The 26,894-nt window shown below is 49.9% G+C and overlaps 1 protein-coding gene across 1 annotated transcript in view; it reads left to right on the top strand.

Moving 5' to 3' along the window:
• Window positions 1–26,894, top strand: part of LOC121436100 (E3 ubiquitin-protein ligase RNF213-like) — a 95,893-nt gene that overhangs the window by 44,957 nt on the left and 24,042 nt on the right. The window contains exons 27-45 of the mRNA XM_041635758.1: window positions 545–735; window positions 862–1,017; window positions 3,779–7,375; window positions 8,967–9,103; window positions 9,470–9,565; window positions 11,099–11,217; window positions 12,853–12,972; window positions 13,379–13,480; window positions 13,832–13,999; window positions 14,251–14,389; window positions 17,634–17,825; window positions 19,360–19,490; window positions 21,765–21,919; window positions 22,946–23,158; window positions 23,410–23,591; window positions 23,921–24,041; window positions 25,122–25,222; window positions 25,343–25,525; window positions 26,659–26,828. Of these exons, the coding sequence (XP_041491692.1) occupies window positions 545–735; window positions 862–1,017; window positions 3,779–7,375; window positions 8,967–9,103; window positions 9,470–9,565; window positions 11,099–11,217; window positions 12,853–12,972; window positions 13,379–13,480; window positions 13,832–13,999; window positions 14,251–14,389; window positions 17,634–17,825; window positions 19,360–19,490; window positions 21,765–21,919; window positions 22,946–23,158; window positions 23,410–23,591; window positions 23,921–24,041; window positions 25,122–25,222; window positions 25,343–25,525; window positions 26,659–26,828 (6,273 nt within the window). The remainder of the gene's footprint in view (window positions 1–544; window positions 736–861; window positions 1,018–3,778; window positions 7,376–8,966; window positions 9,104–9,469; window positions 9,566–11,098; window positions 11,218–12,852; window positions 12,973–13,378; window positions 13,481–13,831; window positions 14,000–14,250; window positions 14,390–17,633; window positions 17,826–19,359; window positions 19,491–21,764; window positions 21,920–22,945; window positions 23,159–23,409; window positions 23,592–23,920; window positions 24,042–25,121; window positions 25,223–25,342; window positions 25,526–26,658; window positions 26,829–26,894) is intronic.

Raw genomic sequence — 26,894 nt, 5'->3', positions numbered from 1 at the left:
GCCCAATGACGCTTCCTTTTCCGGCAGGGACACTGAGATGAAGCCCTTCTTCAGGGGTCTGCCCCTCCTTAGCTGTAGACCAGTTTCCCTTCTCGCCTAGCTGTGAAAACTGGCAATTCCTGAGAGCCCATTCCCTCTGCTCAGGAGCCTTTCTGCAGTTTTACTTCCTCTGCAAACCCCTGGCCCCTTACGTCCAAGTCGGTTGTGGTTGAGCAGAAACTCTGATCGTCCTTTGGTTGTTGTCTCTTCCTTCATCCCGTCCACTCTTCCCTGAATCACTGTCCTGCTGGGAGAGTTTGTTCCTCCACGCTCTTGCTCTTGCCTTCACTGACTTAGGTGCACCAGCAGTAGCCAGGACAAGGCAAAGTTGGTCAATGGCGGTAGACAGGGAACCCGGAGACTCTAAGGACATGAAGCCAGTTGGCAGCGATGGTGCAGTGCATGCGTTTTGAGTTAAACAGAGAGTAGCTTCCACGACATCTCCATATTGTCTTCCTCTCCGTCTGGAGACTTGGGGTCTGATTTGCACATGTTCCCCTTGCAGGAAAGTCACTCTACGTGAACAGATTGCACAAAAACCTGAAAATAAAACTAAAGGACAAAACGGCGCCCCTGAAAACTATTCGCTTGACGGACCCTCACGTGGACGAGAGCTGGGTCCTGAGCTCCCTCCTGCCGTTCCTGGAGGACTCTCAGAAGCAGCCTATGATAGTCCACATTGATGTCAGCACTTCAGTAAGTGTCTGACATCACCTGCCAGTGACTGACACGGGCAGGAGACATGGTTCCTCTCTCCACACACAGTCCTGATCTACGTCATCCTGTCAAGGCTATACCCTCACAGTCCTATGTCTCCTGCAGGTCCAGACTGGGATTCCAGTCTTTCTTTTCAAACTCCTCATTCTGCAGTACCTAATGGATACAAGTGGGAAAATGTGGCTTCGGAACCCGTGCCATTTATATGTGGTTGAAATCTCACAAGAGCCCTCAGCACAGCCAAAGAGATCTTCTAAACTGGTGAGTACCAGAAAAACAAACACAAAGGTTTGCTGTGTTGATGCACAACTCATCCTGGTTTGTTTCTTGTCAACTTGATACAAGCTTGAGTTATCTGAGAAGGGGGATCCACAGTTGAGAAAATCCCTCCATAAGATTGTCTGTAGTCAAGGCAAGTCTGTAGGCCATTTTCTCTTTTTTAATTATTTAACTATTTTTAAAATTGTTTTTATTAAACTATATATTTTTCTCTACTTCCCTTCCTTACTTCCCCTCCCTTTCTACCTTTTCCCATGATCTCCATGCTCCCAATTTACTCAGGAGATCTTGTCTTTTTCTACTTCCTATGTAGATTAGATTCATGTATGTCCCTCTTAGGGTACTTTTTGTTGTCTAGAGATTGTGAATTGTTGGCCAATTTTTCTTTGCTTTATGTCTAAAAGCCACTTAGGTACATCTGATATTTGTCTTTCTAGGTCTGGGTTACCTCACTCAATATGTTTTCTAGATCCATCCATTTGCCTGCAAATTTCAAGATATCATTTTTTCCTGCTGTGTAGTACTCCATTATATAAAAGTACCACGTGATCTTTATCCACTCTTTGGTGGTGGTGTATTTAGGTTGTCTCTGGGTTCTGGCAATGACAAATAATGCTGCTATCAACATAGTCAAACACATGTCCTTGTGGTATGATTGAGCATCTTTTGGGTATATACCTAAAAGGGGTATTGCTGGTTCTTGAGGAAGGTTGTTTCCTAAATTTCTGAGAAATCATCACAGTGACATCCAAAGAGGTTGTAGGGCTGGACAGATGGCTCAGTGGTTAAGAGCATTGCCTGCTCTTCCAAAGGTCGTGAGTTCAATTCCCTGCAAGCACATGGTGGCTCACAACCATCTCTAATGAGGCCTGGTGCCCTCTTCTGGCCTGCAGGCATATACACAGACAGAATATTGTGTACATAATAAATAAACAAATCTTAAAAAAAAAAAATTAAAAAACAAAAAACAAAACCAAAGGTGTTGTACCTTTTTGTATTCCCAGCAGCAATGCAGAAGTGTTCCCTTTTCCCCACAACCTCTCCAGCTCAAGTTGTCATCACTGTTTTTGATCTTGGCCATTCTTACAGGTGTAACATGGAATCTCAGAGTTGTTTTCAGTTGCATTTCTCTGATTACTAAGGATGTTGAGCATTTTTTTAAGTGGCTTTTAACCATTTTAGATCCTCTGTTAAGAGTTGTCTGTTTAGGTTTGTACCTCATTTTTTATTAGATTATTTTTATTTTGATGAAAAATTTTTTTAGTTCTTTGTATATTTTGGAGGCAGCCCTATGTCCCATGTGGTCTTGGTGAAGATCTTTTACCATTCTGTAGGCTGCCATTTTGTCCTGTTTTAGAGAAGCTTCTTAGTTTCAGGAGGTCCTATTTATTATTTGTTTTTCTCAGTGTCCGTGCTGTTGATGTTATATTTAGGAAGTGGTCATCTGCGAGTGCAGGGCATTTTCTTAATTAATGATTGATGTAGCTGGGCCCAGTCCGTGAGCGAGTGGGGAGAGTCCCACCTTAGGCCTGTGGTTCTGGATGGCACAAGAAAGCAGGCTGAGCAAACCCTGGAGAACAAACCAGCAGGCAGTGTCCTCCCTAGGTGCTGCTTCAGTTCCTGCCTCCATCTTCCTGTCTGAGTTCCTGCTCTAACTTTCCTCTGTAATGGAGAGAGCTGGAAGATGAAATAAGCCCTTTCCTGACCAAGTATCGTTAGGTCAAGGGGTTTTATATCAGCAATATAAATTCTAATTGGGCCAAAAGTTGGTACCAGGTTCGTGAAACATTTCTGTGACAGGCCTGCCCATGTGCTCTGAAGAAAATTATGGTGACATGTGAACTCGAGTCACTGAGTGCTCAGAGCTCAGTAGACTATTTTCTGGGAGCTTGTAAGATTAGCATGCAGAGCCGGGCGGTGGTGGCGCACGCCTTTAATCCCAGCACTTGGGAGGTAGAGGTAGGCGGATCTCTGTGAGTTCGAGACCAGCCTGGTCTACAAGAGCTAGTTCCAGGACAGGTTCCAAAAAACCACAGAGAAACCCTGTCTCGAAAAACCAAAAAAAAAAGATTAGCATGCAGAGAGTAACACAGACGGTAGAGACCTGACTTGTGCTGTATAGAGGGAAGTAAAGACGCATCAGGGATGTCTGAGTGATGTCTTGATGTAAGCAGCTGTGGTTCTGGTCAGCAGGGACTGAAGAATTGTAAGAAAATGCTTCCTTGGTAAGGATGTGTCTTTAATCCTGTTCTCTAAAACAGCAGCAGGCAAAAGATGCCAGCCTGTGGAGACAGGGGAAATGCTTAAATCCCATGTAGACTTGGAAAGGTAAAACACAAAGGCACTTTTTGTTGCTGTGGTTGGTTTTTTTGTTTTTTATGTGCATTGGTGTTTTGCCATGGATGTCAGGTCCCCTGGAACTGAAGTTACAGACAGTTGTGAGATGCCAGCTCGGTGCTGGGAATTGAACCTGGGTCCTCTGGACAAGCAGTGAGTGAGTGTCTCTCCAGCCCCAATGCAAAGGCAGTTTTTTTTTTTTTTTTTTGGTTTTTCGAGACAGGGTTTCTCTGTGGTTTTGGAGCCTGTCCTGGAACTAGCTCTTGTAGACCAGGCTGGTCTCGAACTCACAGAGATCCGCCTGCCTCTGTCTCCCAAGTGCTGGGATTAAAGGCGTGTGCCACTACCGCCCGGCTGCAAAGGCAGTTTTTAACAAACTCACTGACAATGTGTTTCCTCTTTGCAGAATGCACGTGCAGCTCTGTCCAGGTTTCTTGACATCTTCCCCAAAGTTACCTGCCGTCCTCCCAAGGAAGTGATTACCATGGAACTGAATCCCAACAGGAGCCACAGGGAACCAGGAATGGACCCAGGGGAGTTCAGCAGTGAAGCGTTCCAAAGACCATACCAGTATTTAAAACGGTTCCATCAAAACCAGAACCTGGACACATTTCAGTTCGAAGAAGGCTCCGTGGAAGGCTCCCCTGAGGAGTGCCTGCAGCACTTCCTGATTTACTGTGGCGTGGTCAACCCTTCCTGGGCAGAGCTCCGGAACTTCGCTTGGTTTCTGAACTGTCAGCTCAAGGACTGTGAGGCTTCTGTCTTCTGCAACCCGGATTTTACTGGAGACACACTCAGGGGCTTCAAGCACTTCGTGGTAACCTTCATGATCTTAATGGCGAGAGATTTTGCCACTCCGACTCTCCACACTTCAGACCAAAGCCCCGGTAACCATATGGTCACCATGGATGGAGTTGCTGAAGAAGACCTAGCTCCCTTCTCTCTTCGAAAGAGATGGGAGTCAGAGCCCCATCCCTATGTTTTCTTCAATGATGACCGCATGACCATGACATTCATAGGTTTTCACTTGCAGCCCAACAACAATGGCTATGTTGATGCCATCAATCCCTCAAATGGGAAGGTCATCAAGAAGGATGTCATGACGAAAGAACTATTTGATGGGCTGAAGCTTCAGAGAGTGCCCTTCAATATCAACTTTGACAACCTGCCCAGACATGAGAAGCTTGAAAGACTCTGCCTGGCCCTGGGGATTGAGTGGCCCATTGACCCTGATGAAACGTACGAACTCACAACAGACAATATGCTTAAGATCCTGGCCATTGAGATGCGGTTTCGATGTGGGATTCCAGTTATCATCATGGGAGAGACAGGCTGTGGGAAAACCAGGCTCATCAAATTCCTTAGTGATCTCAAGCGTGGTACTGTTGAAGCAGAAACTCTGAAGTTGGTGAAGGTTCATGGAGGGACAACTCCATCCATGATCTATTCCAAGGTCAAGGATGCTGAGCGCATAGCCTTCTTCAATAAAGTCCAACACGAGCTGGACACCATCTTGTTCTTTGACGAAGCCAACACAACGGAAGCTGTGAGCTGTATCAAAGAGGTCCTGTGTGACAGAGCAGTGGACGGTGAGCGCCTAAAGGCGGACTCTGGCCTGCATGTCATTGCTGCTTGCAACCCTTACCGGAAGCACTCCCAGGAGATGATCCTCCGCCTGGAGTCAGCAGGTTTGGGATACAAGGTGAGTGCAGAGGAGACTGCAGAGAGACTGGGCTCCATCCCGCTGCGGCAGCTGGTCTACCGCGTCCACGCTCTGCCTCCAAGCCTCATTCCTCTGGTGTGGGACTTTGGACAGCTGAATGACTATGCTGAAAATCTCTACATCCGGCAGATCGTGCAGAGAGTGGACTTTGTCACGGAAGTCCACACTTCTGTGATTGTGGATGTACTCTCCGCCTCTCAGAGGTTCATGAGGAAGAGGGAGAATGAATGTGGTTTCGTCAGCCTCCGGGATGTGGAGCGCTGTGTCAAAGTTTTCAGATGGTTTCATGACCACAGCGAGATGCTCTTAAACAAGCTGCATGACTTTCTCCACGAAGCCAGTGACAGCAAACATACCTTTGAGAGAGATCCTGTTCTCTGGTCCCTGGTAATGGCCATAGGTGTGTGTTACCATGCCTCTTTAGAAGAGAAAGCATCCTACCGCAGAGCCATTGGCAGGTGCTTTCCAGAACCATACGATGACAGCAAGGTCATTCTTGATGAGATCACACTTGTACAAGATCTTTTTCTGAAGGGGGCACCCATTAGGACAAACATAGCCAGGAACTTGGCTTTGAAGGAGAATGTCTTCATGATGGTAATCTGCATAGAGCTTAAGATCCCCCTCTTCCTGGTGGGGAAGCCCGGCAGTTCCAAATCCCTTGCCAAGATCATTGTAGCGGATGCCATGCAAGGGCAGTCTGCCTTCTCCGATCTCTTCCGCCGCCTGAAACAGGTCCACCTGGTGTCGTTCCAGTGCAGCCCCCACTCCACCCCACAAGGAATCATCGGCACCTTCAGACAGTGTGCTCGCTTCCAGCAAGGCAAGGACCTACAGCAGTATGTCTCTGTGGTGGTGCTGGATGAGGTCGGACTGGCAGAAGACTCACCCAGAATGCCTCTGAAGACGCTGCACCCCCTGCTGGAAGATGGGTGCATTGACGATGATCCTGCCCCCTACAAAAAAGTGGGCTTTGTTGGCATTTCCAACTGGGCTCTGGATCCTGCCAAGATGAACCGGGGCATTTTTGTGTCACGAGGCAGTCCCAGTGAGAAAGAGCTCATCGAGAGCGCTGAGGGCATCTGCTCTTCGGACAGGCTGGTTCAGGACAGAATCCGAGGGTATTTCGCACCCTTTGCCAAGGCCTATGAAACAGTGTGTCAGACCCAGGACAAGGAATTCTTTGGGCTTCGTGACTATTACAGCCTCATCAAGATGGTCTTCGCCAAAGCCAAAGCTTCCACTCAGGGGCTTTCCCCACAAGACATCGCTCATGCTGTCCTCCGGAACTTCAGTGGGAAGGACAACATCCAGGCACTGGACATCTTTACAGCCAGTCTTCCCGGGGCCAGGTACAAGGAAGACGTCAGCACTGTGGAACTGATCAAGCAGAACATTCACAGCGGTCTTCAGGCTTCCAGCAAGGGGCTAGATGGGGCCGAGTCCCGTTACTTGCTGGTGCTGACCAGGAACTATGTGGCCCTGCAGATCCTGCAGCAGACGCTCTTTGGTGAGGGCCAGCAACCGGAGATCATCTTTGGCTCCAGCTTTCCCCAGGACCAGGAATACACCCAGATCTGCAGGAACATCAACCGGGTGAAGATCTGCATGGAGACGGGAAAGATGGTGGTGCTGCTGAACCTGCAGAACCTGTATGAGAGCCTGTATGATGCTCTCAACCAGTACTATGTCTACCTTGGGGGCCAGAAGTACGTGGACCTTGGCCTGGGTACGCATCGAGTCAAATGTCGAGTCCACACTGACTTCCGCCTCATCGTCATTGAGGAGAAAGATGTGGTGTACCAACAGTTCCCTGTGCCCCTCATCAACCGGCTGGAGAAGCACTACCTGGACATCAACACCGTGCTGGAGGGGTGGCAGAAGGGCATTGTGCGTGAGCTGCAACAGTGGGCCTGTGATTTTGCAGATGTGAAAGCAGACCAGCTCATTGCCAGGCACAAGTACAGTCCTGCAGACGCGTTCATCGGCTACCACTCTGATGCCTGCGCCTCCGTGGTGCTGCAGGCCGTGGAGAGGCAGGGCCCCAGGGACGTGACTGAGGAGCTGTACCGCAAGGTGTCTGAAGAGGCCAAGCTCATCCTGCTGGATTGTGCGACACCAGATGCTGTGGTCCGGCTGCGTGGTTCCACACTGGGCTCATTCACTGCGGAGCAGCTGTCGCGGGACTATTACTCCAAGCAACAACACAACTCCTTCGCAGACTTCCTCCAGGCCCACCTGCGCATGGCCCATCTGGAGGGCCAGGCTGTCTTCACAGAGGTGACCATCTTCCCACAGCCTCACACTCTGCTCTGTCATCCAAGGGTCCTAGATTCCTAGGGTCAGGAACTAAACCCAGATTTACACCAAACTGCAGGGTGACTTATAGGTAGTATGGGTATGCTGACCCTTGGCTCCCCATTATGTTCTGAGCACAGTGGGTAAGTTCAGTGTCCCTGGCCTCACACTGTTCTCTTGTAGGTCAATGTGTGTGGAGCTTAGAAAGGCGGTGTTCAAACAGGGTCAGCACCACAGGAAGTCTACTGTGCACGCGATGAGAGGACAGATGTGGCTTTCTTTAAGAGGCACCCCTAGGGCTGGCTGGGCACATGCAAGGACAAAGGGTCTGAGATTGAAAACCTCTGCGAGAATTCACTGGTAGAGCTTGAGGCTCCAAGCTGTGAGTTTTGTGTCCTGAGGTTGAGATGATCAGAAAGCTCCTTCAGGGGTCCTCAGTGGCTCTGCTAAGGAACTCGATCCTTCCTGCCAAGAGCAACACTGCAGGTGAATGTCGAGAAGGGCTGTGGCAATGGGACAACAGTGAGGCAGAGACCATCATGGAAGCAGGTCAGTTAACAGCTTCAGGATCAGGATAGTCCCTACACTCAGGAGGCAGAAGCAGGCAGATCTCTGATTTTCAGGCCGTCCTGGCCTACCAATGTGTTTAAGGACAGCCAGGGGCACACAGAGAACCCTTGTCTTGAAAAAGAAACAAGCAAACAAATGAAGAAATGGCTGGGTGGTTGGAGAGATTGTTCAATGGTGAGGAGCACTGGGTTCTCTTCCAAAGGACCTGGGTTCAATTCCCAGAACCCACATGGCAGCTCACAACCAGCTGTCACTCTAGTTCCAGGGGATTCAGTACCTCCTTCTGACCCCTGCAGCGACCAGACATACAAGGGGTGCACAGAAATACATGCAAGGAAAATACCCATGCACAAGGAGAGAGAGAGAGACAGACAGACAGGCAATGGTTGGGTACAGACCACAGGCTAATTACTGACTTCATGGAGGGGCAGTGGGCATGGGCATCTGCTGACAGGGCACTCCCAGAGCCCTCCTCACCCTCCTCACTTCCGCAGGCTTTGATTAGCAACACAGGAAGTTTAGGAAGGAGCATCAGGTTTGGATGTGAGGGAATCAGAAGCTCAGGGATCAGGCAAGGAAGTGAGAACTGGGGGCTCAAGTTTCAGCACAGCCTAAGGGATATTTGAGTTTGCGGTGTGGGCATGGCCCACTGAGAACTGCCCTGACAGGAGGAAGAGGCCAGAGGCTAACACCATCTGACAGCAGGATGTCTGTCCTGTGTAGGAAGTGACATTTGTGCTGGGTCCTAAAGAAATCTGAGACTCTCCCAGAAGGGTCCAAACAGGAAGGAGACCAAGCACCTGTCAGGGCACTTCTCTCGGGTGCTGTGAACCCTGTAGCTCCTCGTACCTCACCTGTCTTGTCTCTGGAGAGTCTCTGGGCCTGTGTTCCTCCTGGAAACACATATGCCCACCATGGTGGGGTTCACACTCACGTGTCTGGGCTCTAACAGCAGACGGCCTCCCCTTTGGCTTCTGGCCAACAGTTCGCCCCCTCTTTGCAGATTACGACCTTCTCCAGACTGCTGACCAGTACGGACTGTCAAGACTTGGAGTCTGAGCTGAGAGGACTGGCCTCAAGGCCTGCGGTCCTGTCGCTGCAGCAGTTCGACACTGAATACTCCTTCCTTAAGGAAGTCCGGTGAGGGCCCTGCTAGCTCCACTCTCAGGGACCCAGCCTGGCCTGGTGCCATGGCGGGGCTGTAGTAACTGGCACTGGCCAGTGAACTGAGGGTGGGGGCTTCAGTCTGCAGTGTCACGCCTAGGACTCCCGCTCGGCCTCTCTGTCTCCACTCCTCTAGTCCTCGCATAGAGCTTCCCAGCCTGGTCCTCTGTCTCCCAGGAAGCCTTGCTGGCCATTTGGAATTCTGCTGAGTCATCTGCTTACCTCACCAGGGCATCTCTGCATGCCTTTTCTGTGTGGCCCTGGCCTCACCCTCCATCAGGGAATTCCTTTATCCATATGCCGGGACAGGGAACTCACCTGGTAATTCCCTTTCTCCTCCAGCTCTTGCTTAATGAACCCAGCCAGGCGTAAAATCCTTGTCATCCAGACGGACTTTGACGATGGCGACCACGGCGCCCAGCTTGTAGCCTCTGCCAAGTATGTTTTCAGGGTTGTCTAGAAGAAACAACACAGGGAAGCAACACTCCCTCACAACCTCAGAAGAATCTCTCTCTGAAGCACTGCAGTGCCACGAGAAACAGGAATTAACAAGAAAATCCTGTGCAGCAGACGACTATATAAATAAATGAAAACAGCTGGAGGTCTAGGGACTAGTGCATTCCCGTGAGCAAGAGGACCTGAGTTCAATCCCCAGCGCCCACGTAAAGTCTGGGTGTAGCAATGCACACTTGCCGTACCGGTGCTGGGGAGACAGAGCAGATGATCCCTGGGCAAGCTTAGCCTACTCAGAGAGCCCGTGTCCTAGTGAGACTGTCTTGAAATCTCTCCTAAGGACTGATACGTGAGGTTGATCCCTAGGTTCCATGCTCGTGCACACACATGCATGCACATCCACACACACTGCGGGGAGAGCAAAATTGTAAACACAAGTGTAAACAGTAGGCCTTTAATGGGATGTTTAGCAATGGCCTTGAACGACGTTTGCGGTCACTCTAGCCATGGTTTCCAAATGAAATGAATTTATTGTAAGTTCAAAGCAGTAACTGAAGAGACTGTGGGGGGTGATGTGGAAATGGGGTGTGTGTTATGTTTATGGTTTGTACATGTGTATAATGTGTGAGTGTAGTGTGTGGTTCCTGAATGTGTGTGTATTTGGCTCTCTCTTTTTTGATATTTTCAGGGTTTTTTTTTTTGATATTTTGACATGGTTTTTCAATGTGACAACGTAGGCTGTCCTCAAACTTCCTTTGTAGACCGAGCTGACCTCAAATTCATAGAGATCTGCCTGCCTCTGCTTCCCCAGAGCTGGGATTAAAGGTGTGCACCACCACTGCCCAGCAACCTCAATTATGTTCATAAACCAGGTCTCCATCACTGAGCTACAACAGCCCTCTTTTTAATTTTTAAAATAATCATTTTGATTTTGAGGGCATATGTATGTATATGAACCTGGTACCTCCAGAGGCCAAATGACGGCATTGACTCTCCTGGAGCTGGAGTTGCAGGCAGCAGTAAGCCGCCATGTGGGTGCTGAGCATCAAACCTGGGTCCTCTGGGAGAGCAGCAAGTGCTCTTAACTGCTGAGCCAGCTCTCCAGCCTCTTTTTACTTTTCATTCTGCACCGGGTCTCACAGAGTTGTCCAGGCTAGCCTTGGACTTATAGTCCTCATGATTCAGTCTCCTGAGCAGTGTGACCAGCCTGTGCTACCAGGCCCTGCTTCTAAAGTGTGTGTGTGTGTGTGTCCTCTTCAACACTGTGCGCAGGGCTCCTTCGCCTGTGTCACAGCAAAGCAAAGAGTTGAGAGCACACGATTCTATGCAGGAAAGGAAGGGCACTCCTGAGCAGAGGATTCTGGGAAGAGGGGAAGTGAGCCCAAATCATCATGAGGTTGTGAAGTGCATTTTAATCTCCTGACACTGACTGAGATTGCCCGTCAGCTCCCAGGGCACGTGCCAGCTCCTAACACACGTTTGCTTGCCTGGCACTGATTTGTTTGGCTTTTTAAACAGGTATTCCACCATCAATGAAATCAACAAAACTCAAGGAACGAAGGACTTGGTCTTCATTTATTTCATCACGAAACTTTCCCGAGTGGGAAGTGGTACATCGTACGTGGGGTTCCATGGAGGTAGGACCACAGTACCCCAGGACAAGGTTCTCAACAGTGGGTCACATGTCAGATATCCCGCAGATCACATATTTATTTACCTTACGAGTCAAAACAGTAGCATGCTTATAGTTATGAATAGCAATGAAATCATTTTACGGTTGGGGTCACTATAACATGAAGATCTGTATTAAGGAGTCGCCACGTCAGGAAGGTTGAGAGCCACTGCTCTAGTGTGTGTTCCTTTATATAGTATTTGAGGTGTGGTCCTGTGTCTGGAAGTAGAATCTGAATCCCAGCAATACTTGTAAGTCACCGTTAGGTTTCTTAACCAGTTACCGAAGCATTATTTTTGGCCAGATATGGTGATTGCATACACTTCTATCCTAGATTTCTAGCTTTTCTCTCATTTCCTGTCAGTTTTCTGCACTGACTCTGGGAGAAATCAGAGTCCCCTGCTCTCTCCTGCTTTAAGACATGTCTATTCCCGAAATGGGAATAAGCAATGGATATTTTCATAGATAATGGAGAGCAGACCTCGCCAGTGCCTCACACGCCTTTACTAATGATGACGAGGTGGCTGCATTGGCACCCATGGACCCTTTACTAATGATGACGAGGTGGCTGCATTGGCACCCATGGGCCCTTTACTAATGATGACGAGGTGACTGTGGTGTCACCCATGGACCCTTTACTAATGATGACGAGGTGGCTGTGGTGTCACCCATGGACCCTTTACTAATGATGACGAGGTGGCTGTGGTGTCACCCATGGACCCTTTACTAATGATGACGAGGTGGCTGTGGTGTCACCCATGGGCCCTTTACTAATAATGACGAGGTGGCTGCATTGGCACCCATGGGCCCTTTACTAATGATGACGAGGTGGCTGCATTGGCACCCATGGACCCTTTACTAATGATGACGAGGTGGCTGCATTGGCACCCATGGGCCCTTTACTAATGGTGACGAGGTGACTGTGGTGTCACCCATGGGCCCTTTACTAATGGTGACGAGGTGGCTGCGGTCAGATATGCATGAGGAGTCCCGAGCTCACCATGGCACTTTGCAAAAGCTTACTTAACATTTAAAGAGTGCTTAGGTTGATCTTGTCCACAGATCTTGTAGTTTCTCCCATGTCTAGGAACTTAGACGTTGGGGTACTGATGACCCCATCTGCTGAATGTAATTAAAACTTGGGGTGAAGCGCGATTAAGAGTGTCGACTGCTGGTGCAGAGGACCTGGATGTGATTCCTAGCACCCACACAGCATCAGAGCCGTCTCTATCTCCAGTTCCAAGGGATCTGACAACCTCGTCTGACCTGCAAGGCACACACATGGTGTCCATATCTACTTGTTGGCAAATAATCAATACATAAAAATCAGTTAATCAATCTTCCAATAATATTTGTGTTAGCCCAGGTGGACAGAACAGGAGGTAAAGGCACTTGCTGTGAATCTTAACATTCTGAGTTCGATCCCCAGGCTCCACACAGTGCTATGGCACATGCGGCACACACGTACACATACACATGCACAGAAAAGTAATAATAAAATAAACAAATGGACATAGGAGCCAGGCTGGCATATGTGGCTTGTAATGACGTAAGGGCACAGCTAGGCTACAGAGGGCTCCAGTGACTGTGTTCCTCACAGGGCTGTGGCGGTCTGTACACATCGACGACCTCCGCAGATCCACAATCATGGCCTCAGATGTCACTAAACTGCAGAATGTCACCATCAGCCAGCTGTTCAAGCCAGCGGACAACCCTGAGCGTGAGTCACAAGACAGCCATCTGGGGACATGGTGGAGGTGACAGGGGAAACGTTAGGGGCGGCAGTACTGTGGTGCTGGACGCAGAGCCACGCTGCTCTTGCAGCCCCGGCCCTCAGAGTTCATAACAAACTGTGGTGCGGCCGAGGGGAAGGCGCCCTGAGTGTGCCCACAGCTCGCCAGTCTACTTAGGGTTCCTTTGCCAGCCCTTAGAGGCCTTGCCAGGCTAGGGAGCACCTGGGCAAGAGTTGGAGCTGATAGACAGGCACATGTTCCCTTTACTAGGGCCACCACTACAGATAGGGGCAGGGAAGCCGGGCAAGTCCCAGACCATGTGACACACCCCATTCTGGTCCTCATGGTAACTGGAGCATGTTTGCCTTGCCTTTTGTCTAACAGATGAACCAGAGGAGGCGATGGAGACAGAGACCAGCGAGTCAGGGGAAATGGCAGAGGAAAGAATGGAAGTGGAAGGTCCAGAGGAGCCGGAGATGGTATCTGACCCGGGAGGCTATGTTGTGAGTATTGCTTTTCCCATTGGCTAAGGGAGCTGCACCTTTGACCTCTCTCCTGGGAGTTATAAGAACCCTGTAGTTATGACTGGGGGAGGGTTAGCCTGGACCCTGTCCTCCTTCCACAGTGGATGTGTCAGTGAATCATTCCCTTCACTAAGTTAGTTCTGTCCCATTCCTCATCCCTGGCTCGCTTGCTAATGTTGGTCATGGAGGGATATGGCTGGTAGGCTGTAGTGCAACTTTTGCCATAATGACCACCAACTGGGGCCACATGGTTGCCAACACAAAACCATCATTTCACATGGGTGCCCCTGCCTTTGTCCAGACTGGAACTGGCAACTAGAAGCCTGTTCTCTTCCTGGGTGTGCACAGGTCCTGGACACCACCAGACTGCTGCGGAGCTGTGTGCAGAGTGCAGTGGGGATGCTCAGGGACCAGAATGAGAGCTGCGCACGCAGCACGAGGAGAGTCACCATTCTTCTTGGCCTCTTAAATGAAGACAACGCACGCAGTGGTGAGTGAGCTCTGCACCCTAGTGCCGCACCTTCCATCTCATGTGGAGAGGGTGACCTTTCAGGCTTCTTGGACTTGGCAGGAGCAGCAGACAATGGTAGAACCCATGGTAATTGGTCAGATTATGTAATAGAACTTTCCCGGCCAAAGGGTGGGCAGCTTTTCTCGTGGGTAAGGAGGGTCAAAAACTATGATGGGCCCTACCACCATGTGTGCATGAATTCATCAAGTCAGTTCCCATCATCTTCACAGCCTCCTTTTTGCGGGAATCTAAGATGCGCCTCCATGCTCTCCTAAAGAAGCAAGAAGAGAACCAGACTCCCACTCAAAAGCAGTGGGTCACCAGGGAGGCTGCCAATCAGGATGCCCTCCAGGAGGCAGGCACCTTCAGGTACAAGGGTAAAAGCTGCAGGGAGCCCTTTGTAGCTCTCCAGTGATGTAGTCTGCTGGTGTGACTCTAGTGATGTAGTCTGCTGGTGTGACTCTCAGTGATGCACTCCTGCTGGTGTGATCTAGTGATGCACTCCTGCTGGTGTGACTCTCAGTGATGCACTCCTGCTGGTGTGATCTAGTGACGCACTCCTGCTGGTGTGACTCTAGTGATGCACTCCTGCTGGTGTGACTCTCAGTGATGCACTCCTGCTGGTGTGACCTAGTGATGCACTCCTGCTGGTGTGACTCTAGTGATGTACCCCTGCTGGTGTGACTCTAGTGATGCACTCCTGCTGGTGTGACTCTAGTGACGCACTCCTGCTGGTGTGATCTAGTGATGCACTCCTGCTGGTGTGATCTAGTGATGCACTCCTGCTGGTGTGATCTAGTGATGCACTCCTGCTGGTGTGATCTAGTGATGCACTCCTGCTGGTGTGACTCTAGTGACGCACTCCTGCTGGTGTGATCTAGTGATGCACTCCTGCTGGCGTGATCTAGTGATGCACTCCTGCTGGTGTGACTCTAGTGACGCACTCCTGCTGGTGTGACTCTAGTGATGCACTCCTGCTGGTGTGACTCTAGTGATGCACTCCTGCTGGTGTGACTCTCAGTGATGCACTCCTGCTGGTGTGATCTAGTGATGCACTCCTGCTGGTGTGACTCTCAGTGATGCACTCCTGCTGGTGTGACTCTAGTGACGCACTCCTGCTGGTGTGATCTAGTGATGCACTCCTGCTGGTGTGACTCTAGTGACGCTCTCCTGCTGGTGTGACTCTCAGTGACGCACTCCTGCTGGTGTGATCTAGTGATGCACTCCTGCTGATGTGACTCTAGTGACGCACTCCTGCTGGTGTGACTCTCAGTGATGCACTCCTGCTGGTGTGATCTACTGACGCACTCCTGCTGGTGTGACTCTCAGTGATGCACTCCTGCTGGTGTGACTCTCAGTGATGCACTCCTGCTGGTGTGACTCTAGTGATGCACTCCTGCTGGTGTGACTCTCAGTGATGCACTCCTGCTGGTGTGATCTAGTGATGCACTCCTGCTGGTGTGACTCTAGTGACGCTCTCCTGCTGGTGTGACTCTCAGTGACGCACTCCTGCTGGTGTGATCTAGTGATGCACTCCTGCTGGTGTGACTCTAGTGACGCTCTCCTGCTGGTGTGACTCTCAGTGACGCACTCCTGCTGGTGTGACTCTAGTGATGCACTCCTGCTGGTGTGACTCTAGTGACGCACTCCTGCTGGTGTGATCTAGTGACGCACTCCTGTTGGTGTGACTCTCATTGACGCACTCCTGCTGGTGTGACTCTAGTGATGCACTCCTGCTGGTGTGATCTAGTGATGCACTCCTGCTGGTGTGACTCTAGTGACGCACTCCTGCTGGTGTGATCTAGTGATGCACTCCTGCTGGCGTGATCTAGTGATGCACTCCTGCTGGTGTGACTCTAGTGACGCACTCCTGCTGGTGTGACTCTAGTGATGCACTCCTGCTGGTGTGACTCTAGTGATGCACTCCTGCTGGTGTGACTCTCAGTGATGCACTCCTGCTGGTGTGATCTAGTGATGCACTCCTGCTGGTGTGACTCTCAGTGATGCACTCCTGCTGGTGTGACTCTAGTGACGCACTCCTGCTGGTGTGATCTAGTGATGCACTCCTGCTGGTGTGACTCTAGTGACGCTCTCCTGCTGGTGTGACTCTCAGTGACGCACTCCTGCTGGTGTGATCTAGTGATGCACTCCTGCTGATGTGACTCTAGTGACGCACTCCTGCTGGTGTGACTCTCAGTGATGCACTCCTGCTGGTGTGATCTACTGACGCACTCCTGCTGGTGTGACTCTCAGTGATGCACTCCTGCTGGTGTGACTCTCAGTGATGCACTCCTGCTGGTGTGACTCTAGTGATGCACTCCTGCTGGTGTGACTCTCAGTGATGCACTCCTGCTGGTGTGATCTAGTGATGCACTCCTGCTGGTGTGACTCTAGTGACGCTCTCCTGCTGGTGTGACTCTCAGTGACGCACTCCTGCTGGTGTGATCTAGTGATGCACTCCTGCTGGTGTGACTCTAGTGACGCTCTCCTGCTGGTGTGACTCTCAGTGACGCACTCCTGCTGGTGTGACTCTAGTGATGCACTCCTGCTGGTGTGACTCTAGTGACGCACTCCTGCTGGTGTGATCTAGTGACGCACTCCTGTTGGTGTGACTCTCATTGACGCACTCCTGCTGGTGTGACTCTAGTGATGCACTCCTGCTGGTGTGACTCTAGTGATGTAGTCTGCTGGTGTGACTCTCAGTGATGCACTCCTGCTGGTGTGACTCTAGTGACGCACTCCTGCTGGTGTGAATCTCAGTGATGCACTCCTGCTGGTGTGATCTAGTGATGCACTCCTGCTGGTGTGACTCTCAGTGATGCACTCCTGCTGGTGTGACTCTAGTGACGCACTCCTGCTGGTGTGACTCTCAGTGATGCACTCCTGCTGGTGTGATCTAGTGATGCACTCCTGCTGGTGTGATCTAGTGATGCACTCCTGCTGGTGTGATCTAGTGACACACTCCTGCTGGTGTGACTCTAGTGACGCACTCCTGCTGGTGTGACTCTAGTGATGCACTCCTGCTCGTGTGACTCAAGGGAGGTCTTTGTCCACTGTGACAACTGTTTCCTTCCTCAGCAGGTTTTAATCTCTTCTCTTCACATTCTCTGTATTAGATGCTAACACTAGATACCAGTCTACAACATTACTTAATAACTGTTTTCCTATAATCTTCAAATCAATTTTTGTCTTGGGATGGTGCTGGAGTCTTGGTTCATGGTATGATGATGCTTGCCACTGATTCATATTATAGTCCTCAGCAGATCAGCAGCGCAGAGTGATGTAGTTAACAACATGCTGTTAACCATGTAACCCGTGCTGTTAACCATGTAACCCATGCTGTTAACCATGTAACCCGTGCGGTTAAACATGTAACTCGTGCTGTTAACCATGTAACCCATGCCGTTAACCATGTATCCCATGCTGCTAACTATGTGACCTATGCTGCTAACAGTTGAGAGATCACCAACCACCTTCCCCATTCTTGAAAATACTGGCAAGCTACTGTTATTCCAGCTTTCATGTGGGAACCTCAGGACGAGAATGCAGAGGCAGCAGTAGTGCGTGTCGTGAGTACCCTAACCATATTGGGTTTCCTCTGCCCCGGTTGCAGGCATACCCTTTGGAAACGGATTCAAAATATGGTCACCCCCTTCCTGGCCAGCATGATATCTTACATGGACAGAGATGGCAACCTGGAGCTATTGGCTCAGTCAGATTCTCCAGCCTGGGCCCAAGATCTTTGGATGTTTATTTTCAGAGACATTAAGTTCCTGAACATCCCTCTTGTGGTAAACAACACAGGGTGAGTGGAAGCCTTGCTTTTATGGAGGGGAAGTTGAAAACAGAGCAGCACCGTGCTCTCTCCCCAAGCTAGTGCTGGTACCCTGTGCACCTGCTCAGTGCATCCTGGAGCATCACAGCAGCAGACAATGCTCACAGAAACCCTGAGAGGTCCTGGTCACTCTGCTGTTCCATCTGCCTACTCTGAGGGCACATGTGACGTTCAGCTCACCAGGTTCTATTGTGCACACAGATGCTGAGGTGGCAGAACCTCTGCTTTGCCTTTCCTGTGCTTCTCCCTTCCCCATGGCCTGACCTGTGGGGCTTGGACTCACAAAAACTTTGGCTCCAAAATGTAGACTATAAAGAAATACATAAAGAAGGGGATATTAAAAATTGTGTGGGTACCATGTGTTTGGGTGCCCATAGAGCCCCAAAGAGAGTATTGGATCCCTGGAGCAGGAGTTACAGACAATTGTGAGCCACTGAATGTGGGTAACAGGAACAGATCAGAGCTCAGGTAGAGATGGTTCCGTAGTTAAGCACCCTTAACTACTGAACCATCTCTCCAGTAATGGAATTCTGAACTGCTGGTGGGAGCACTTGATTAGAGTACAGCGTGCTGCTGATGTTCATGTAAGAAAGCTTCAAGCTTATGGTCAGACCTCTGCACAGGAGGAGTAGGGAAGGTGGAGGCTTCAGAGACTTGGTTCTGCCACAGAATTTTGGGCAACTAACTTGGCTCTTGCTGCCACTTTTCTTCTGTCTGTAAACAAGGGTTTTCCTTGAGTTCATATATAGCAGATTCCCTGACCTGGAAACCTACCTGGAGCTATCCACGAGACCTTAAACAGTAGTCTTTTAATTTTTTTTTAATTTTAAGAATTTATTGTGTGTGTGTGTGTGTATGCCCATATGTGCACAGGCATGTGCATTAGCACAGCGTATCTTCCTCATTCAGGGCAGACCTCTTGTTTTTATTTGTGTGTGTCTGTCTATATCTGTTTACATGGTTGTCATGGAGACCAGAAGAGCCCTTGGAGCTGGAGCTGCAGGCAGACATCATCCATGATGTGGGTGCTGGGAACTGAACTCAGGTCCTCTGGAAGAGCAACATCTGCTTTTAACTGCTGAGCCATCTCTCCCACGAATCCCTGCTTTTCTGAGAAGTTCTCTCATCTTGAAGCTTAGTATTTGGCTAGAGTGGCTGCACAGCCAACACCAGGGTCACTCCTCATCTCTGCCTCCCTGTCCTGGGATTTCAAGTGGATGCAACTGCACTCACCTTTTTTAAAGAGGGTGCTAGGGGTCCAAACACAGGACCTCATGCTTGCACACCCTGACTTGACTGAGACATCTCCCATCCCTAACATGTCTTCTCCTGCTCCTTGTCGTATGAGCTGCTGCCCAGGACCTCACCCATGTAGACAAGTGACCCATCACAGCCGTGCCCCAGTGATAGCTTCTCTCTCTCAGGACTGAAGGCTGCATTGTGCACACTACCTCATGGCTCAAGTAACAACTCACAAACCTCCCTCTCGCTCGCCTTGCTGCAGGTCCTCCATCCTGGTACAGAGCCACATGAACCTGCCCAAGGACGCCTGCAATGCTGTGCCTTTTAGCTGGAGGATCAGGGACTACCTGGAGGAGCTCTGGATGCAGGCTCAGTATATCACAGACACAGAGGGTGAGCTACCCCACAGCAGACTCAAGGCAATGCACAAACATTAACCTGCTCAGCCAGGCACAGGCAGCACACACCTTTAATCCCAGCACTTGAGAGGAAGAGTGGGCGGATCTCTGTGAGTTCGAGGCTAGCCTGGTCTATTTGAGCTAGTTCCTGGACAGGCTCAGAAGCTACAGAGAAACCCTGTCTCAAAAAAAAAAAAAAAAAAAAAGAATTTACCTGCTCAAGATAGGGCAATTATGGAGGTTTCAGTTTTAACACTCTGGTAGTAGAACAGCCCCCAGAATGGTGTTTGAAAACTTCTGTTGCAGAGCTGACGAGGTGGCTCAGTGGGCGTAGGCATCTGGCACCAAGCTCCAGATAATCTGAATTCAATCCTTGATATCTGCATGTCAGGAGGACGGAGCTGATTGGTACAAGTTGTCCTTTGACCTCCACACATGTGCTGTGATACATGAATACATGTGCATGCACACATACATGCACAAATACATGTAACCAGAAATCAAAATTCTGCTGAAAGCAGAAGTCTCCATCCAGGGCCATAAGTCTATAGGTGACGTGACAGGGTAAATCCTTTCGTCACTGTTTGGAAGCATGACAAATGGGCCATGTTACCTCAGGGAAGAGTTTGCTTCCAGGACTAGGAAGGATTTTCTCACCTGGGCTCCTGGACAACTCAGGAAATGTCCCCATTGTAGTAATATGAGCGGCGGGGCTGTGTCCCCAGCACCCCGGCTGCCTGGCTAGTTTATGCCCTGAAATAATTACATGGACACTGTATTTTTTTAAACACTGCTTGGCCCATTTCTATCTAGCCTCTTCTTGGCTAACTCTCGCACCTGGACTAGCCCATTTCTACTGTAGCCCACGAGGTGGCTTACCAGGGAGATTCTAGCCTACGTCCATCCTGGGTCAGAGGTTCATCACATGTGTCTGCCCAGGAGCAGGGAGCATGGTGTCTCTGCTCCAGAGCAGAGCTGTTGAGTCTGAGCTCACTTCCTCTTCCTCCCAGCATTCTGTTCTGTTTACTCCTCCCACCTATGTTTTAACGTGTGAGGGCCAGCCACGCAGTCTCTTTATTGCTTAACCAATGAAATCAACAGATTGATATATGACACTCCCACATCAGCCCATCATGGAATTTATCAGAGCAGAGCATCCTCCTCCATGTGGAGCCATCAGGTCCTCCACGTCACACAGCACCTTGCTGTCAAACATTAGGGATCTGGCCATTTTCCTGAAGACAGACCCTCTGCCCCTGCTGGTTCTGAGCAGCTGCGAGCAGAGTCGTGATGGAGGAAGGTCATTGGTTAAATAAAAAGAAACTGCTTGGCCCTCATTGGTTAGAAGATAGGTGGGAGGCGTAAACAGAACAAAACGCTGGGAGGAAGAGGAAGTGAGCTCAGACTCCACAGCTCTCCTCTCGGGAGCATATGCCTCAGAGAGATGCCATGCTCCCAGCTCCCAGGCAGACGCACGCTATGAAGCTCCGACCCAGGATGGACATAGCCTAGAATCTTCCCGGTAAGCGCACCTAGCTGTGCTACATAGAATATTAGAAATGGGCTAGTCCAGGTGCGAGAATTAGCCTAGAAGAGGCTACATAGAAATGGGCCAAGCAGTGATTAAATGAATACAGTTTGTGTGTTGTTATTTCGGGCATAAGCTAGCCATGCAGCCAGGGTGCTGGGGACGCAGCCCCACCGCCCCTATTTACTACAAAATGTAACGGCGTAAATGAATGCAGACAGAGTGTAAAAATATATATATCTATAGCTTTAATGTAGAAATAGACTTACAGAACCACAGTTCCTGAGGAGACCAGGAAAGCAGAAGCTAAGGCTGGGAGCACTGCTTGCCAAATTTATAGGCAGACATTAGCCCGAGGCGAACACGCCCCCCAAGGGGCGGGACTTATCCCTACAGAGTTGAGGGAAGCAGAGTGATTGTTGGTGTGGCCCCTGACCCCAGCCCCAGGACCAACCTCTGCTAACCCACCTATAACTCTAGACAGACTACAGACGGGGTGTCGCCCATGTTTTCTCCCTGGGCTAGCTTGGCTGTTCGTGACCCAGCCTTAACACTGCTTCTGCCTCTATGTTTTCCCTGGCTTCTGGACAGCGGCCAGGCAGCCAGCGCCACTCTGGGCTCCAGTTCAGCACAGCCACCCCTGCAGCCTGGGTCTCATGGCTCCTTCTTGGGGCAGTGACCTCTTTCTTCCCTAGACTCAGGGTTTCACCCGCTGATGCCACCCTCTGCCTTCTCCTGTAGGGTTATCTAAGAAGTTCGTGGAAATCTTCCAGAAGACTCCCTTGGGCAGGTTTCTGGCTCAGCTCCCTGTGGCACAGCAGCAGGATCTCCTGCAGAGCTACTCGAAGGACTTCCTGCTTTTGACCATGAAAGTGGCTTCAAGGAAGGAGTTAAAGGTAGGTATGGGTGATATGGACAGGAGCCCATTCTCACCTCGGCCAGTGTTGCCAGATTAGGACACCGTTAGAGCTATGGGACACTCAGGATCAAACCCCCAGCCTCCACTGTGTCTTCTAGAGGCAACTTTGTATCACTTGAAGGAGTTCTAAGATCTCTCCATAGCTGCCCTTATAGTGGCAAACATCTATAATCCTAGATAATCTATAATCCCTCCACTACAGAGATAGAGGCAGGAGGAACAGTAGTTGAAGACCAAAGCAAGTTCAGGAGCAGCCTAGGGTACAGGAAACCAATAGTAACAGTAATAATAAAAATAATAATTATAATAAATACAAAAATAAAATTCACTGGATTGATGCATTTGACTGCCCCAAACCTTCAAACCTCATTGCGTAGGTATAAATTTGGGAACATACTATAACCTGTAGGGTCAGAGGTTAATGCAGTTCTTCCTAGAATCATTATGGATCAAGCCTTGTTCGATTTGTGAGACTTAATAAACCACCTGCTGATAGAATAAATGTAGATGTCGGGATGGAATGCAGTGTCTAAGACCTTAAAAGAGAAATGGGGGAGCCAGGTGGTGGTGACACCCCTTTAATTCCAGCACCTGGGAGGCAGGGGCTGGGGGATCTCTGCAGTTTGAGATCAGCCTTGGTCTACACAGTGAGTTCCAGGACAGCAAGGGATACATAGAGAAGAAAAAAGAAAATGCCCTACAGACTTGCCTCCAGCCTGATCTTGCAGAGGTGTTTTCTCAACTGAGGCTCCCTCCTCTCCAATGACTCTAGCTGTGTCTAGTTGGCATAAGACTAGTGGGCATACCAGTTTCGAGTGCCATTGAGCAAAATGACCATAAAACTCCACCAGAAAGCAGCCAGGAAATCATCGTCCTGAAGAGACATGAGCTAACAGATTAGATCAACTTTTTTTAAAAACTTGCTTTAGAATGCTTACGATCTTCCACAGAAAAGCATGTCTTCATCATGTACAACTCTGTACTGAAATGCTTTTGTCTCCAGTTGCTGCAGATGGCCCTGTGGTCCTGTCTCCATGAGCTCCAAGTGACTTCAGGAACGCCTGAGGAAGGGCTCTCCTTGCCCTGGGTGCACCTTGCCTACCAGCACTTCAGGACGCGGCTGCAGAACTTCTCTAGAGTGCTGACTATCCAGCCCCGGGTCCTGAGAAGTCTCAGTGAAGCTGCACAGAAGCCGAGCTGGGCTGGGAGTGAAATGGTAGGGGTCCCCCCGGGGAGGGCCAGCTGGGCCTGCCCTCGGTGAGCGCATCCCATCCACCCTGTGAGCAGAGGGCTTATGGAGCCCTGTCCCCATAGGAGGTTCTTTATGGGCCCATCTGCAGTGTGATGGAGGAATAGTTGACAAGCCTGGGCCCACAACACACTGGGAATAAGGATGCAGGAATGTGTTGAATGGTGGTGATGGAGAAGAGGACCCTGCTGGGCAACTGCCAGTTCTCCTTGTTCCAGACACTAGATGCGCTTGCAGCAATGGCCTGTGTTGAAGTCCTGACGGGAGACATCCTGAAGCCGAGTCCCAAGGCCTGGTTACAGATGGTGAAGAATCTGGCCACGCCGCTGGAGCTTGTCTGTTCCAGAGAGTATTTGCGGGGCTGTGGGAACACAACCAGAAACACCGTCCAGGAGGTCAGGTGAGCAGCAAGAGCCTGCTCAGTGCACTCCGTGCTCACCCTGGGACCTTCCAAATCCTACAGCCTGCTGAGAGGGTGGGCAGAGAGACCTCATTGACCTGTCCTTGTGTTGAGTTTGCAGGACCACTGTGTGTTGAGGTATGGAACATGGCTTGGGTCTCCCATGGCCCTGGTGTGGGCAAGAGTGGGGCACTGTCTGGAACAGTGCTGTGCAGGGAAAGAGCCCTCGGACCACCTCACCTCTAGCTCCAGCCTCTGTTCAGCCGTGCTCTCTCCTCCTGTATCTCTGGCTCCCTGTCAGAGCTCATGGCTAACTCCTTCTTTGACAGAGCCCTGTGGAACCGCATTTTCTCCATTGCGCTCTTTGTGGAGCATGTTCTCCTGGAGACTGAAAGCCAGATTCCCGAGCTGAGTCAGCTGGTAACCCAGCATGTCTTCTTACTAGACAAGGTGAGTGCTGGGCTTCAGTAAGGTCTGCCCGACTCTGAGCAGTCTCCACACATGTGGACATGCACAGGTGACAGCTGAGGTTGTCTGTCCTCCAGGCTCCAAACACATGTAGACATGCACAGGTGACAGCTGAGGTTGTCTATCCTCCAGGCTCCACACATGTGGACATGCACAGGTGACAGCTGAGGTTGTCTGTCCTCCAGGCTCCACACATGTGGACATGCATATATAAGCACAGTCACAGAAACTAAGAAGACTCTTGGAGAGCAGTTCCACCAAACCTGATAATCCGAGTTATCTGAGTTTATACAGATAGAAAAATAAAATACTGTAATGATTTTTGGTTTTAATTTTTAAAGGCATTTTAAATGTGAGATTGTTTTTTTCTTTGGTTTTTTTTTTTTAAGATTTATTTATTTATTATGTATACAACATTCTGCCTCAATGTATGCCTGCACGCCAGAGGAGGGCACCAGATCTCAGTACAGATGGTTGTGAGCCACCATGTGGTTGCTGGGAATTGAACTCAGGACCTCTGGAAGAGCAGTCAGTGCTCTTAACCTCTGAGCCATCTCTCCAGCCCTTTTTTTTTTTTTTTTTTTTTTTTTTTTGAGGCATGGTCTCACTATGTATCTCTGGGTGTCTTAGAACTCACTATGAAGACCTGGCTGGCCTTGAACTCACCAAGATCTGCCTGCTTTTGCCTCCCAAGTGCTGGAATTAAAGGCAAGCACTACCATGTCTGATCATACTTAATTTATATTTTATGTGCATGGCTTTTCTGTTTTGCCTGCATGCATGTCTGTTTACCATGTGTATGCCTAATACCCAAGGAAGCCAGAGAGAGTGTCAGGTCCTTGGAACTGGAAATACAGGTGGTTGAGATTCAAACCACTGCTCTTAAATGCCAAAACACTTCTCGAGCCCACAAAACTCTCTGAACTTGCTAAGAGAAGCATCACAGGAGCCTAGTGTTGTAGGCGCGCTATAGTCAGGACGGGACTGCATGTCATCAGTCACTGAGACCATGGTGTTGAGTCTCAGGCCCCCTCACTGCTCACTATTGCCCTTCTCCCTCAGTGTCTTGAAGAGAACTCGGACCTCAAGACCCACAGGCCATTTATGGCTGTAATGAAGATGCTTTGTGAATGCAAGGACAAAGCCAGCAAGACATTCAGCAGGTGAGCTGTGCAGGACAAGACTCCAAGAGCGAGCTCTTCTACACCAGCACTTGGGGTGGAAGTGAGCGCTCCTTCCAGGCAGTTTTTCTGCTCTGCAACTGATTGTCTTCTTGGTTGTAGGTTTGGTATTCAGCCTTGTCACATCTGCCTGGGAGATGCACAGGACCCTGTCTGTCTGCCTTGCGATCACATATGTTGTCTACCCTGCATCAAAACCTGGCTCGTCCCGGGGCAAATGATATGCCCCTACTGCTTAACTGACTTGTCAGACCAGTTCTCACCAACTGTTTCCCGGGAACACAGGTAAGACGCCCTTTCTCCTAAGCTTCCTTCCTCTCTTTTTCCTATGCGGTCTCTGGAGAAGCCAATCTTCCTTTGGTCAGCTTTCCCTAGGTCCAAGGGCTGGCTTCAGAGAACTCTCAGAAGCAAGCCTTCCTGGACATCTGCCTCAAAATTCCTTTCCCAAATAAGACAGGCACAAACATGGAGCCAGCAAACATAGAGGAAATAAACCAGAAAATCATAAATAATGTGCTTGAGAGAAAATCAAGCATGTAGTTGTGGCTCGGCATCTTTTAGTGGGGAGGGTTGGAGCAATGCTGGGGATGGAACCCAGGGACTCATGCAGGCTCAGCAGGTGCCCGGCCTCTGACCCATACCCCAGCCCTTCGTCTGCCCTCCTTGTATGTATGTGTTCATGTGGTCGGGTGTCCATGTGGGTGTCAATGAATGTGAACATATGTGCATATAGAAACATCAGATTATTATCTTGATCGCTCTCTACCTTGACTTTTGGGACCAGCACCTCCCTAACCCTGCCCTGATCCTCATCTGTACTCTTGTTATTCTCTGACGGAGGATGAAGGCAGATGTAGCCCAGCTTTCTGGAGATGGACAAGCAGAGGCCTCAGCAGCCCAGACCCTGTTACCCTCTCCTCCTCCTCCACACTCTAGGACACCCAGGGGTCCAAACACTAACAGTCTTCCTAGAAGCAATATTGACACTGTTGCAGTCTGAATATCATTCTTATCATTGTAACTTTGATTCCAAACAAAAAAGCTAGCCTAGTTTTAAACCTAGCAGAAGGCTGATATAGAAGAATGGCCATGAATTCAAGGTCAAACAAGCATTAAGGCAAAATATTATACAATCTCACTCTGCCTGGAAGGGTTGGGAACAGACTCTCACAGACATCCCTGTGTCTTGAAGAGTTGGGAACACACTCTCACAGACATCCCTGTCTGGAAGGGTTGGGAACACACTCTCACAGACATCCCTGTGTCTTGAAGAGTTGGGAACACACTCTCACAGACATCCCTGTCTGGAAGGGTTGGGAACACACTCTCACAGACATCCCTGTCTGGAAGGGTTGGGAACACACTCTTACAAGTAATTCTTCACAACCCCCCCTTCCCCTCCCCCCCCTCCCGCCTAGCAAAGGCATCAAGAAGCATGCCCAGTTCCGGAACATGTGTAACAGCTTCTTCGTGGACCTGGTCTCCACCATGTGCTTCAAAGATGACACCCCTCCTCAGGATAGCGTGATTGACAGCCTGTTGTCCTTGCTCTTCATTCAAAAGGAACTGGGGAGAGACGCTTCCCAAAGTGAGTTGTCTGCTTCCCATAAATGTAAAACCCAGATTTCAGCTCAGCTGTGTACCATGATGTGCA

This window comes from Microtus oregoni, unplaced genomic scaffold (assembly GCF_018167655.1).
Source record: "Microtus oregoni isolate MIOR12 unplaced genomic scaffold, Mior012 000048F_ref0000485, whole genome shotgun sequence".
NCBI lineage: Eukaryota > Metazoa > Chordata > Mammalia > Rodentia > Cricetidae > Microtus > Microtus oregoni.
Note: the sequence above shows the minus strand (reverse complement) of the source record. Positions and strands in the feature narration are given on the sequence as shown.